Source organism: Xenopus tropicalis, chromosome 8 (assembly GCF_000004195.4).
Source record: "Xenopus tropicalis strain Nigerian chromosome 8, UCB_Xtro_10.0, whole genome shotgun sequence".
NCBI classification, from domain to species: Eukaryota; Metazoa; Chordata; class Amphibia; order Anura; family Pipidae; genus Xenopus; species Xenopus tropicalis.
In genome coordinates this window covers 21,282,367-21,295,742 of record NC_030684.2, presented here as the reverse complement: position 1 = coordinate 21,295,742, position 13,376 = coordinate 21,282,367, and the positions used below count along the sequence as shown (strand labels likewise).

The following is a 13,376-nucleotide window of genomic DNA, read 5'->3' as shown; positions in this document are numbered from 1 at the left end:
AACCTTACCCCCTGCCATTATTAGTATCAGTATTACAGCCCCCCCAGTGCCCATAACTCCTGTCAGTAATTGCATTGCTTGAGCCATTGTGATGTCACAGTGCAGGCAGCTGTATTGTGATGTCACAATGCAGAAAGCTGAGGTTGTTGCTAAGCAGCCTGGGATCGGCACATTCTTTCTTACGCGAGCAAGGTGAGTGGAGCTCTGGTTACATAGGGGGGACATTATGGAAATAAAGGTTTAGGGACAGATTTATCAGTGTAACAAGTGGGGGAAGGATACACCCCGCGCGACTGTATTTAATTCCCTACTACAGAGTGTAACATAGTGGGGGGGATATTTATTATAGAGAGCAATTTGGGAATAAGCCATATTTAAAAAGCTTTTCATGACATTCGCACTGTGAATAAAAATTCGCTATTACGTTTGTACATTAAATGCGCCAGTCGCGTCCGGCTTTATACATATAAACAGGGGCGGGGCAAATATGTTCCCTGTGCCAATCATTTCCATTGTAAGATCCCCAGGGGGAGGGGCCAATATAAATACAATACAGTATATACTATACATACAGTTTCCATTTCCCTACGGGGATTTATCACCCTACCAATTCTAATATATTCTATTGGATTCCACACCGTGTTTTCTTCCTTTTATTTATCTATATTGGTCGTCTTTTATCATTCGTAAATAGTATTATTTTTTTTTTAAATTCAGAGGTTTACCCCTTATGTAATAAAAGCCACTAAGCACTGTGTGCAGTAACTCATAGCAACCAATACATTGTTTTGGCTTTGTGACCAGTAAATGCTGCTGATTGGTTGCTATGGGTTGCTATGGGGAAACGTAATTATGTTGGTTAGCACCCCCCATTTTCTAAACGCTACTCCTCCTATAACTTTAGGGGTACAACACCCAACTCCCCACACTTCTTCGCCTTATAGCAGAGCAGTTTGCTTGTGTTTTTCTAAGCGATCCCACCCCCCGTCTTTTTGTGGCGCCGCTCCGAACCCCCCAATTTTCCCATTGACTTTGACAGGGAAGATTTTCAAACTGCTGCCAATCTTACAGCTTTGAAGCTGCACCCCCCAAACTTGAATCGCATAGTCATGGGGTCAGCTTGAATGAAAAGATGATATATGTTGGATGCCCAAAAGTGGGCAGGGCTATGAACATCCAATCAGATTTTATCTATTGACTTTCAATGGGGAAATCCAACCTGCTGCCATTCTCACAGTATTAACCCCGGGGTCCCCAAACTCTTCACAGTTGGTCACTAGGGGATTGCAGTTTTATTTGTAGAAAAAGGGGGCGGAGCCACCAACAGCCAATCCGATTTCACCTATTGAATTTTGTTGGCTTAATTCCAGGGTTCCCATTGGGTGACTATGTATTCACGGTTACAAAAAGCCGACAGCCAATCACATCTCATTCAGTGGCTTCACCTGTTTTTCAAACCGACATTAAAACACTATTAAAGAAAAGGGTTTGGTACAAGGCTCAAAAGTGGGGCCAAACTGTTCAATGTCTCTATATAAATAATAAAATATAAATAAAAGCAACCAATCGGATTACTACCGTTTGCACCAATGATGTTTCTCTCTCTCCGCAGAAAGAATGGCAGCGAAAATGGCGAGGCGCATACTTCGAAAAGTATTTTGTTGCCTCCCACTTTTTAGAAAAGTAAGGGCCTTTGTTTGACTCTAATATCTCTGATTTGGGTTTGCGAATAAAAGTTACCGATTTCCCAACGCAATCGTTACCATTTATAATCCGACTTTATTCTCTTTGTTTTCAGAAACGAATTGTGAAAGATAAAGAAGTTGTTATTCTGGTAAGGAGGGAACTGCCAAGCAAATATATTGTACCCATCCCAGTTTGCATTTCAGTATAATATCAAATACTTGGCTCTTTATTTCTATTAAATAAACTCTTTTCTTTATGTGAAACAGGTTCAACCAGAAGAACAACAACATCAACCCACTGAAACCATCTGCGAGGTAAGCAAAACGGAGAAGCTGCAAATATCTCTTTCCTCTTCTGTCTTCTTTCCTATCTATCTATCTATCCTCTATCTATCCATCTATCTATCTATCTATCATCTATCTATCTATCTATCTATCTATCATCTATCTATCTCTCTATCAGCTATCCTCTATCTATCTATCTATCTATCTATCTATCTATCTATCTATCATCTATCTATCTCTCTATCATCTATCAATCTATCTATCTATCTCTCTATCTATCTCTCTATCATCTATCTATCTCTCTATCATCTATCTATCCTCTATCTATCTTCTATCTATCTATCTATCTATCTATCTATCTATCTATCTATCATCTATCTATCTCTCTATCATCTATCTATCTCTCTATCATCTATCAATCTATCTATCTATCTCTCTATCTATCTCTCTATCATCTATCTATCTCTCTATCATCTATCTATCCTCTATCTATCTTCTATCTATCTATCTATCTATCTATCTCTCTATCTATCTATCCTTTATCTATCTATCTCCCTATCTATCATCTATCTTTCTATCTCTCTATCTTTCTATCTATCTATCTATCTATCTATCTATCTATCTCCCTATCTATCATCTATCTCTCTATCTATCTCTCTATCTTTCTATCTATCTATCTACCTACCTATCTATCATCTATCATCCATCGCTCTATCTATCTATCTGCCCACCTGTCTCTTTCCTCTTCTTCCTTTTGGACACAGACAGGCGCATACACAGTAAAGGGAAAAAGCAGCTTTTCATGTGTAATTGGCTTTTACCCTACTGCGCCTGTACCTGCCAGTGTATGTAGGCTCCCATAGTTGTACTGCCCCCCTACATTATATATATCCGCTTTGCACCCCTATACTGGCACACACAGTCGGCTCTAGCCATGTGCCCTGCCACATACAATTAATAATCCATTTTAAATACAGATTAATGCAACTGCCAAACCCATAAGGTCACTAGAAATAGTTTTGAGCTTTTCCAGCAAAGAGCCGAGTTGATCTCCCTGATCTCATTATTCTCTTTTCTCTTAACCAGCAACCAGTTCCACCTACTGGGAATGTTGTCTCTCAAGTAAGTAGCGAGAAATAAATTGTTTACAACTGATAAAAATATGAAGTAAAGTTGCTTGTTTTTGTATTATGAAAGATAAATACCGTATAGAGGCCTGATATCTCTGTCTCTTACGCAGGACAACCCGGAGCAGATTGTGGGGCTTGGAGATAACACCTTCCAAGTAAGTGGGAAAGGCAATAAGTGGAAAGTAACTGGTTATTTTGCCCTTTATCAAATACATCATTACAGTAGTGAATGAGTTAATCACACTTTTTTTTAATTCTTTAACCAGGAACAAAAAGAAGATGAAACTGGCGCGGATACTCACCAGGTAAGTTAAAATAGACAAAAAAAAGTTCTTTAAAAAACCTTCCTTTGTATAAAGAATAATTTCTCTTTGGCTAAATAGGAGTATTCACCTGAGCCATCTGACTTTTCCAAATTCACATTTATTGATCTAACAAAGTTATCTATCTATCTATCTATCTATCGCAACTGCCAAACCCATAAGGTCACAAGAAATAGGTTTTAGCTTTTCCAGCAAAGAGCCGAGTTGATCTCCCTGATCTCATTATTCTCTTTTTTTCCTGAACCAGGAACCAGTTGCATCTACTAGTAATGTTGTCGCTCAAGTAAGTCGCAAGAAATACATAATATAAAACTGATAAAAATATGAACTAAAGTTGCTTGTTTTTGTATCATGAAAGATACGTTAAATACCGTATAGAGGGGTGAGGCCTGATATCTCTGTCTCTTACGCAGGAACCCCCAGAGCAGAACAGACAACAAACTTACATCTTTGATGAAGAACCTGAAGAATTTCATGGTTCTAATGAATCAGAGGAAGAGGTAGAAAATGACGTAAGTGGAAAATAACTAAATCAGCAACAAATATAATAAGAATAATCCCGATATTGAATGACTTTGAATGTAAAATGTGTTTTTGTGTAATTGTATTTGTCTTTTTCTCTTAACAAGGAGGAACCTGATGAAGAACCTGAAGAATTTCATGGTTCTAATGAATCAGAGCAAGAGCTAGATTATGACGTAAGTGGAAAAGAACTAAATCTGCAACAAATATAATAAGAAAATCCCGATATTGATTGACTTTGAATGTAAAATGTGTTTTTGTGTAATTGTTTTTGTCTTTTTCTCTTACCAAGGAGGAACCTGATGAAGAACCTGAAGAATTTCATGGTTCTAATGAATCAGAGGAAGAGGTAGATTATGACGTAAGTGGAAAAGAACTAAATCTGCAACAAATATATTAAAAAAAATCCCGATATTGATTGACTTTGAATGTAAAATGTGTTTTTGTGTAATTGTATTTGTCTTTTTCTCTTAACAAGGAGGAACCTGATGAAGAACCTGAAGAATTTCATGGTTCTAATGAATCAGAGGAAGAGTTAGATTATGACGTAAGTGGAAAAGAACTAAATCTGCAACAAATATATTAAGAAAATCCCGATATTGATTGACTTTGAACGTAAAATGTGTTTTTGTGTAATTGTATTTGTCTTTTTCTCTTAACAAGGAGGAACCTGATGAAGAACCTGAAGAATTTTATGGTTCTAATGAATCAGAGGAAGAGTTAGATTATGACGTAAGTGGAAAAGAACTAAATCTGCAACAAATATATTAAGAAAATCCCGATATTGATTGACTTTGAACGTAAAATGTGTTTTTGTGTAATTGTTTTTGTCTTTTTCTCTTACCAAGGAGGAATCTGATGAAGAAGAACTTGTTTATGAAGAAATTTATGAAGAAGTTTATGAAGAACTGTATGAAGAAGTTTATGGTTCTTATGAATTAGAGGAAGACTGTGACGTAAGTGGAAAAGAACTGAATCAGCAACAAATATAATAAGAAAATCCCGATAATGAATGCCTTTGAATGTAAAATGTGTTTTTGTGTAATTGTATTTGTCTTTTTCTCTTAACAAGGAGGAACCTGAGGAAGTAGAACTGTATGAAGAATTTTATGGTTCTTATGAATTAGAGGAAGAGGTCGATTATGACGTAAGTGGAAAAGAACTAAATCTGCAACAAATATAATAAGAAAATCCCGATATTGATTGACTTTGAATGTAAAATGTGTTTTTGTGTAATTGTATTTGTCTTTTTCTCTTAACAAGGAGGAATCTGATGAAGAACTTGTTTATGAAGAAGTTTATGAAGAAGTTTATGAAGAAGAAGAAGTTTATGGTTCTGATGAATCAGAGGAAGACTATGGCGTAAGTTGAAAAGAACTAAATCTGCAACAAATGTAATAAGAAAATCCCTTAGGATTTTCAATCAGACTCTTTTAACAAGGAAGCTCAAGGGGAAATAACGGCCAAGTGGCTGTGATGATGGCCACATTTGAGATTTCAGGTTTTTTGGGGATTTAAAAAATTCAAATGCTAATAAATCTGCCCCTCAGGGTGCTTTTAGGGCATTTTAATATCCAGGTGTAGGTGTTTAATTACTAGGGGTAATTACTACATAAATGTGGAGATATGCTAAATGGCTAGCTGAAATTACACCTATTATCTCACATTCATTTGTAGTTTCCTAGAATTGACTTTGTTAAACCAAAGATCTGCTCCGTAGCTAATATTATAACATTCTTCCCTTAGGTGCAAAACAACTGCATAAGACGAGTTATTAGAGACTAAGACCAACAATCTGCCCAAAGGAATTTCTATGATAGAATATTAACAGATCCAATGAAGAACGTATAAGCGCCAAAAAGGAATCTACCCCAGGCAGGATCTGTTACCAACCTGAAACTTGGCTCCTTCGATATGTTCCCAAAAGAAAAGGGAAGGGATGGAAAGGGTTGGGAACATCTGGAGCCAAAATGCATCTACTTAATGCTATGAACCAGTTGTGTTCAGAGAGGAGTTCCAGTGACAACTCTCAAACACTTATCTGCCTGATATTTTTGGATGTATATGTACTGTACATGTATATTATATTTTGCTTGAGAAAATGTAAAAAATATTGTTATAATAAAAGTTTTATAAAAAAGAGAAACAAACTACAAAAATAAGGGTTTCTTTTTAATGAGAATTTTAATTTGGTGGCAGTGGACGAGTGTGGATATAATAGTGCAAATAGGGAAAGGAGGGATCTCTTTCTCTCTGTAACATAGTAATAGGTAACTTAAAGGTCCCCTTTATGCAAAAATTGGGATATGGTTAATGTTTTGGTAAATGCATATTCTTAAAATGTGAGCTCAGAAATCACCCAAATCTTAATAAAGTAAATTGCTGGTGGGAAAGCATACGTGGGTCTTGCTTTTCCAAAGTCGCCCGCAGTTTCCTTGTAAACAAAATGCTTCGTATGGTTTCCCACTAGTGGGTTACTTTATTGTCGATGGGAAACAGTCTGGGGTGGATTTGTTGCCCCAGTAGCCCAGATTTAACCCTGGACGACAAATCTCCCCACATGCCATTAGCCTTAAGTGCCGGGCATTCTATGTGGGGCAATTTGTGCTAGTGGTGTAACAACAACAGGGCTGCAAAATGCTCGTCAGAGGGGCCCGGCACGCACACAGCAGCCCCTGCCCGGCCCTCCATCCCCCCACGCTCATGCTGGCTGGGGATGGGGGATTTCTAACAACTATAGAGAAAACAGACCCCTATCCCACAGGCCCCCCCACATGCATGGGGTCTGCATCCTCTATAGCAGGGATCCTCAAACTATGGCCTGGTTAATTTACCCGGCCCCCTGCTGCGTCCACACCCCTGGCAGCGGAGAGAGAGGACTCATCGACAGGGACAGGGGAGCTGAGAGAGGACTCATCGTTGAGTGGGAGGGGGAGCTGGGAAGACAGACGGAGCGGAGGGAGCTGGAAGAGGGAGGACTCAGTGGGCAGCGAGAGGGAGCGCGGGGGCAGTGGGGGGGGGGTGGGGAGTGGTCTGTGGAAGAGAGAGGACGCAGCGGGTAGCGGGAGGGGGGAGCTGGAAGAGAGAGAATGCAGGAATGGGCCATAGTTTGCCCCCAACAGTCTGAGGGACCATGGACTTGCCCCTTGCTTAAGAAGTTTGAGGACCCCTGTTCTATAGTTACCCCACTGGCTCGATGCCTCTGTATTTTTTTCAGAGGGTCTAAAGTTCAATAAAAATCGAGGAAACTTCCTAAACCCTCTTCCAAGCACTTGGATTGTTTTGTATTGAGCAGTGACTGCTAATGCAAAGCTGAAATTTCTATTTGGCCTTATACCCCCTTTACTTATACTGAGAGGAACAACTCACTTAGCAACTTAGGGACGTCTTATACTTAGCACTAGCCAATGGGGCAGTTATGTTGAATGAGCAAAATGATTGATATAGAACAATTTGCTTCCTCCATCTATTAAGACTTAATGGGCACATTTAAGATTGCTCGAGCCTTTGGGCTTAAATTTGTACTAGATTATTAGGAAAACACTTAGCGGCTCATGTAAGAATGCTCAAGCGTTCAGATCCCAAACCCACATGAGAGTTCCCAAACTAGCCCGTGGTTTCTTCATCCGAGTAGCACACTTTGCACAAATTGGGTTTTTCTTTTCCCTGGCCAATAAAAAAAAAGCTTGTCTAAAAAGCTCTTTATTTTTGGGGGGAAAAAGAAAAACCTGATTCGTGCTATTCGGATGAAGATTTGTTTGGGAACTCTCATGTGGGTTTAGGATCCGACCACTCGAGCATTCTTACACGAGCCCCTAAGTGTTATCCTTCAATCCTAGCAAAACTAATGTAACTATCAATTAAAGGCTCTTGTTTATATATTAGGGGCACGTGTATGATCGATTGAGCCCCTTGGCTTAGGAAAGGAAACTTAAAGGAAACCCCGCGTAAGTTAAGGAACCAAATAAAGGGAATAAAATACCTGCTTAGTTGGGGTTTTTTTCCTTTGTTTGGCTGAACTTTTTCGTATTTATAAGAGCCTGCTCGGGGAAGGAAAACCTAACTAACGAAGTATTTTTACCCAAAAACTCACGCAGGGTTTCCTTTATGATTGCTCCAACCAAAAGGCTCAAGCGATCTTACATGTGCCCCTTGGGGTCCTCAAATATGTTGTTGGATCCACGTGGCCCTAGACACAGAGCTTCACTTCTGTGTTGCTGCATAGTATGAAATAACGGACTGGGAGTTTTAGTTTGGGGCACAGTAGGAAAATTTTTGTCATAGGAGCATAAATCCTAGGTAAATGATGGGGGGGAATCAGATGAAAAAGAAGATTGGACCATGTAAGGGGACAAAACAATAGCATCCCTGACTAATATGGGCTAAGTCAGATAGGAAGGTTTATGAAACCCCATTGGGCAAAGATAGTGGTGTCCAAAATAAAGGTTCCCTCCAGTGTTATCCGATAATTGGTACTAGACCACAGAGACCTTATCCGCACACCCTCTCTCTCAAAAGTTATTTTGTCCGGTGCACACTGCTAGAGGGATCGGCACCCTCCAAATACACTATAGCAAGAAAAAAGCATATGGCACTCAGGACTACAAACAAGGGTAATACCCTTTTTAAAAGTTTATTGCGGAGGTGCCTCCGCAATAAACTTTTAAAAAGGGTATTACCCTTGTTTGTAGTCCTGAGTGCCATATGCTTTTTTCTTGTTATCCGATAATTGGCCCAAGGTTCAAATCTGCCCTCCCCTTGAATGGTAACTGCACAGATATCAGCTCCTCCCTTGTATGGCAGCTTAAGCATCCTCCATAATAAAGACAACAAAATGCAATACAGGTATAGGACCCGTTATCCAGAACGCTCGAGACCAAGGGTATTCCGGATAAGGGGTCTTTCCGTAATTTGGATCTCCATACCTTAAGTCTACTAAAAAATCAATAAAACATTAATTAAACCCAATAGGATTGTTTTGCCTCCAATAACGGTTAGTTATATTGTAGTTGGGATCAATTACAAGATGCTGTTTTTTTATTACTACAGAGAAAACGGAAATCAGTTTTAAAATTCTGAATTATTTGATTAAAATGGAGTCTATGGGAGACGGGCTTTCTGTAATTCAGAGCTTTCTGGTTAATGGGTTTCTGGATTAGGGATCCCATACTGTATCAGGAATTCGAACCCCATATTTTTAATATGATGTGGAAATGTTATTTATAAAATAGTTGGTTTTGTGTATTCTTACCTGAATGGAATGTATCAGGCCCGCCCTACTGAGACATATTGATGCAATTCAGCAGTTTAATTAAAATTAAGTGCCATCATTTGTCGGAATCAGGGGTGGGAGAAATGGGTGAGGGAAGATCCTAAGGTGAAGAAATGTGAACAGTTACAGGGAATTAGCCATGTTTGAACCCAGACCTAGTGACCGTCACTGAGCTCAGAGCTTTGGTCAGTAGCCAAAGCCTTGAAGGGTAATTTCAACTCAACACATATTTAAAATTCACATAAAATGATAGATGGTGCATATATATATATCTGGGTTTAAGAGGAACGGAAGACTTATTATTAAATTAATACCCTTGTTACATTTTGGGCTCAAGGACAATCCCATAAATATGTCTCTGCCATTAGAGATCTTTGGTCCTTGGAGAAACAGACCCATAAACATGTCTCTGCCAATAGAACCCTTTGGGCCTAGGAGAAACAGACCCATAAACATGTCTCTGCCAATAGAACCCTTTGGGCCTAGGAGAAACAGACACATAAACATGTCTCTGTTAGTAGAAGACTATTGCCCTGGATGAGAGCAGCTGATATACAAGCCATTGCCATGAGTATTATTATTTGGGCAGAGGAATGGCAGTCCCAGCAGGCAAAAAGGTGATTTAACTTGATCTGCATTGGGTTTCCATCATTAGCAGTCACCCCATAAGTTTTAATGTAGAGTCTGGAGGCTGTTAGTGGTATTGCATTAATGCATAAGAGGGTGGGGGGGGGGGGCAATTTGCTAGGCACCCACCATTGGCTATAACTGTTTGCCCCAGCACATGCGCCTTGGTGCTGCTGAAAAGTTCTCCTGTGTTCTCGAATGCAAAAGTGTCATTGGTTGGAAAGGCAATTGGGCCTGTTTTCTGCATTGGCTGCTAAACCAATCATGTCTGCAGGCAAACTAAGCTCAGCACCCTTAAGAATCACTATGGACGTTATATGGTCTCTCCTTTGTAACAATGGGCTGCTAAATAGTTGTACGATGCTATGGTATAGCACAATCTCATTGGTAAGGTGGCGGGTGTAAAATTTGGGGCTAAAGAGATGAAAGAATTAAACTTTTAATTCATAATCCCACCCAACAGTACTCAGAATGATTGGCCTAAAAATGCAAATGTTTAGCTAAATATTACAGTAAAAACCCCTTTTATAAAATGAGGCTTGATTTGTTGCCTGGACATCAATTGGGCATATTGTTGTATTATGGGTGACTGGGGTGGATCAGGGGGTGTGACCATGCTTCCTTCTGCAGGTCACTTTATTTTCACTGGGGCCCCATTATTCTTGCTAGCAGGGTCCAAGGGCCGCAGGTGACCAATGGATTGATAGTTGGCCCCCCTCGGTGGGGATTATCCTATTTACTTAGTAGAATAGGGCCACATGATTGCTGATAGAAGCCATGGTCCCAGTAATGATGGGCCACCAACAGCTAGAGAAGAACGTATCCTCTGTGGCCCATCTCTATTGCGGCCCTCCCCTCCTCTCCTGGCTGTCAAAGCAAAGGTAACAACCCCTACATTGTCAAAAAAAAGCAAAATTACACACTAACCTGGAAGTAAATAGGGGTAGGAAGCAGCTTCATTAGGATCACTGCAGCTGGAGGGACTGGGAATACTCCGCCAGGAACAGGATGGAGTCCAGGTGCTACAGAACAGAAAAATATTGTTTTTGGTGGTTATTACATGCGGCTGTTCTGCAAGCCAACACTATCAGCTCTTGAAATTATGCAGTCGCCTTTGGTTTTCATGCACATTTAGGAGTAAAGGACATTTTCCTTAAGTCACAGGAATATATCTGCAGGTTATTTATATGCAGCCCTATAAAAAGGAAACGGGAGTGCGATTACTAAAGTGACCAATGGCAGCGGGCAAATGTGCAGCACTCCCAGGCAGATAACATGGTGCGCATAGAGGCACGGCACCCCCAGGAATGGATTAGTAGAAAAAGAAGCAACTAGTTACAATCAGCAAATAAAAGTGCTCAAAAGATTTTCCTGGTTGAAGCAATCAGTTTGCTGTAAAAAGGCTTATGAGCTAAATGTCGCGGCTGGAAAGGGATCCTCTGGGACGTGTCAGGTTTGGGATACTCTGGTTTTCAACATCGTCTTTCAGCGAAGGGGCTATGGATGGAGCTACCACAGGGTCTGGGATTAGTGCTGCCAGTTTGGCTCTCGGTACATCCTAGAAATAAGAATGAGACATTACTGGCAATAAGTTTGGGGTGAGGAAAAGACACATTTCCTTGTGCTAATTGACAATACTGCAAGCCGCCAATAGCAACCAGCCATATCTGTTCCTTTATTAGTTAATCAAGCAGCAGTTTGCTGTTGCCTGAGAATCTTGAAAAAGAGAAGCAAACGTGAAGGGAGTGAAAGAAATAAATGTGTCTCTGCTAGGTATAAAGGCATGGGAGCGGTAAGGGACAGCAGCTGCTGGCACATATACTAGAGCCCAGAGATAAGCCTAAGCACCACGTTAATATATGAATTTAACATCATTCCCATAATGGAGAAAAGGCGGGATAGCTATATGCAGGTACAAACCCTGATCCCGACATACCTTGTATCCCAAAGCTTTCAGTTCACTTGTGGAGGAGGGGTACAGGTCCATAAATGTGTATCTATCCACAAGGAGTGCCGTCTCCTTCCCTTCATACCCCTCCTTGAATGCTGTGTGTCTCCTTTTTCCCACTTTCAGTATACTAGCTAAATCTCCAATGTTGCTTTCCAAGGCCAGGAAACGTGCCCAAATCTCACTGCAGAAATCAAGGGGGGAAAAAAACAAGGAAATTCAGTTTTCCCAAATAGGGACAAAGTGAGGCTTCCAGTTTGTCAGACATTGTATAAAGGCCACATTCAGCATATAACAGCAGCATTGTGCAGCTTCCCTTTAGCTGTTCTTCCCTCTTCACTTTCCCCTTCCCCTGTGCTGTCCTTGTACACCCGCACCACTTGCACGGGGATGAAGCCTGAGCCATGAGCAGGCAGGATTTAATCTGAGCAGGGGAATGGCAATACTGTTGCACGAGCAGCAAAACATGCACAGGGGCAGCGTATGAACCGAATAGAGTTTTATAGGAATTCTACCATATAAATATATGATGTTTCCCATGATATAGTTGAGGGTACAGGCCTGCTTAGGGCTCCACTGGGTAAAGCTTTTATGCTGCACTGGGAAAAGGATCATAAAATAAACCCTGCAGTCTGTGTTACACGACAGTGTAGAGCAAAAGGCTTAAGGCTGCGCAAGGGAAGGCCCTTGACTTGAGACCCTCATCTCTCACTGCAGTTTCTGTCTGGCCGTCCATATACCAAGTCAACTTTATATTCAGACTCACCCTGATTTTTCGGGAGGCAAACTTCCTGATGTTAAAACTAGTTCAAGTAATACTCTTATTGGTGTCATTGTCCTCTGCAAAAAAAATATTTAGGATATTTAGGATTCGGTTAATATTATTTTACTTATCATATAACCACACCTAAATTACTAAACATGTACATATAACATACTATTTCACTCATGTTGGTAAGTAAATGTGACCTGTCACAGACCTACAAGGAAGCTACAGGCAGTAGCTCCAAAACTCTAAAGGGGCAGTAAATTATGTTTTTTTACCTAAGGCTACAAACATTTAGGTTAGTCATATAAACACCCTTCTTAAACCATATATTTACTGGGAACTGAGCGCTGCAAGGGCATGCCCAATCGGTGTATATATATATATATCTAATATCAAAATCCCAGCAGTGCAGAGAAGAGAAAGGGACAGACACAGTGACAGTTACACATAACTATAAACCCAGTGAGAATGAGGAATGAATGGATATTGGGGAGTTGTATCAGGAGTCAGAACCAGCAGTGCAGAGAAGGGAAAGGGACAGACACAGTGACAGTTACACATAACTATAAACCCAGTGAGAATGGGGAATGAATGGATATTGGGGAGTTGTATCAGGAGTCAGAACCAGCAGTGCAGAGAAGGGAAAGGGACACACAGACACAGTGACAGTTACACATAACTATAAACCCAGTGAGAATGAGGAATGAATGGATATTGGGGAGTTGTATCAGGAGTCAGAACCAGCAGTGCAGAGAAGGGAAAGGGACAGACACAGTGACAGTTACACATAACTATAAACCCAGTGAGAATGGGGA

At 40.4% G+C, this 13,376-nt stretch overlaps 1 protein-coding gene and 1 long non-coding RNA gene across 4 annotated transcripts; one reads left to right on the top strand and one right to left on the bottom strand.

Moving 5' to 3' along the window:
• Nucleotides 1-1,530: 1,530 nt before the first annotated feature.
• Nucleotides 1,531-3,246, top strand: LOC108644852. 2 transcript variants are annotated; one of them, XR_004219793.1, is made up of 5 exons: nt 1,531-1,683; nt 1,799-1,834; nt 1,953-2,000; nt 3,057-3,092; nt 3,211-3,246. It is a non-coding gene; the product is annotated as an uncharacterized LOC108644852 (long non-coding RNA). The 2 variants fall into 2 exon arrangements; XR_004219792.1 differs by lacking the exon at nt 3,057-3,092.
• A 7,537-nt stretch (nt 3,247-10,783) lies between these two features.
• Nucleotides 10,784-12,632, bottom strand: LOC116406745 (cleavage stimulation factor subunit 3-like). 2 transcript variants are annotated; one of them, XM_031891530.1, is made up of 3 exons: nt 12,559-12,632; nt 11,781-11,976; nt 10,784-10,866 (listed from the first exon to the last, which is right to left on the bottom strand). In XM_031891530.1, the coding sequence occupies exons 1-3, from the start codon at nt 12,624-12,626 to the stop codon at nt 10,810-10,812; spliced, it is 321 nt and encodes a 106-aa protein (XP_031747390.1). In that variant the 5' UTR covers nt 12,627-12,632; the 3' UTR covers nt 10,784-10,809. The 2 variants fall into 2 exon arrangements, with proteins under 2 accessions (XP_031747390.1, XP_031747389.1); XM_031891529.1 differs by lacking the exon at nt 10,784-10,866 and adding an exon at nt 10,873-11,402.
• Nucleotides 12,633-13,376: the final 744 nt, after the last annotated feature.

Coding starts and splice junctions, on each gene's coding strand:
- LOC116406745 (XM_031891529.1), bottom strand. CDS start 12,626: ATGACACCAATAAGAGTATTACTTGAACTAGTTTTAACATCAGGAAGT. Junction 11,977..12,558: donor TTGCCTCCCGAAAAATCAGG/GTGAGTCTGAAT, acceptor TGATTTCTGCAG/TGAGATTTGGGCACGTTTCC. Junction 11,403..11,780: donor TGAAAGCTTTGGGATACAAG/GTATGTCGGGAT, acceptor TCTTATTTCTAG/GATGTACCGAGAGCCAAACT.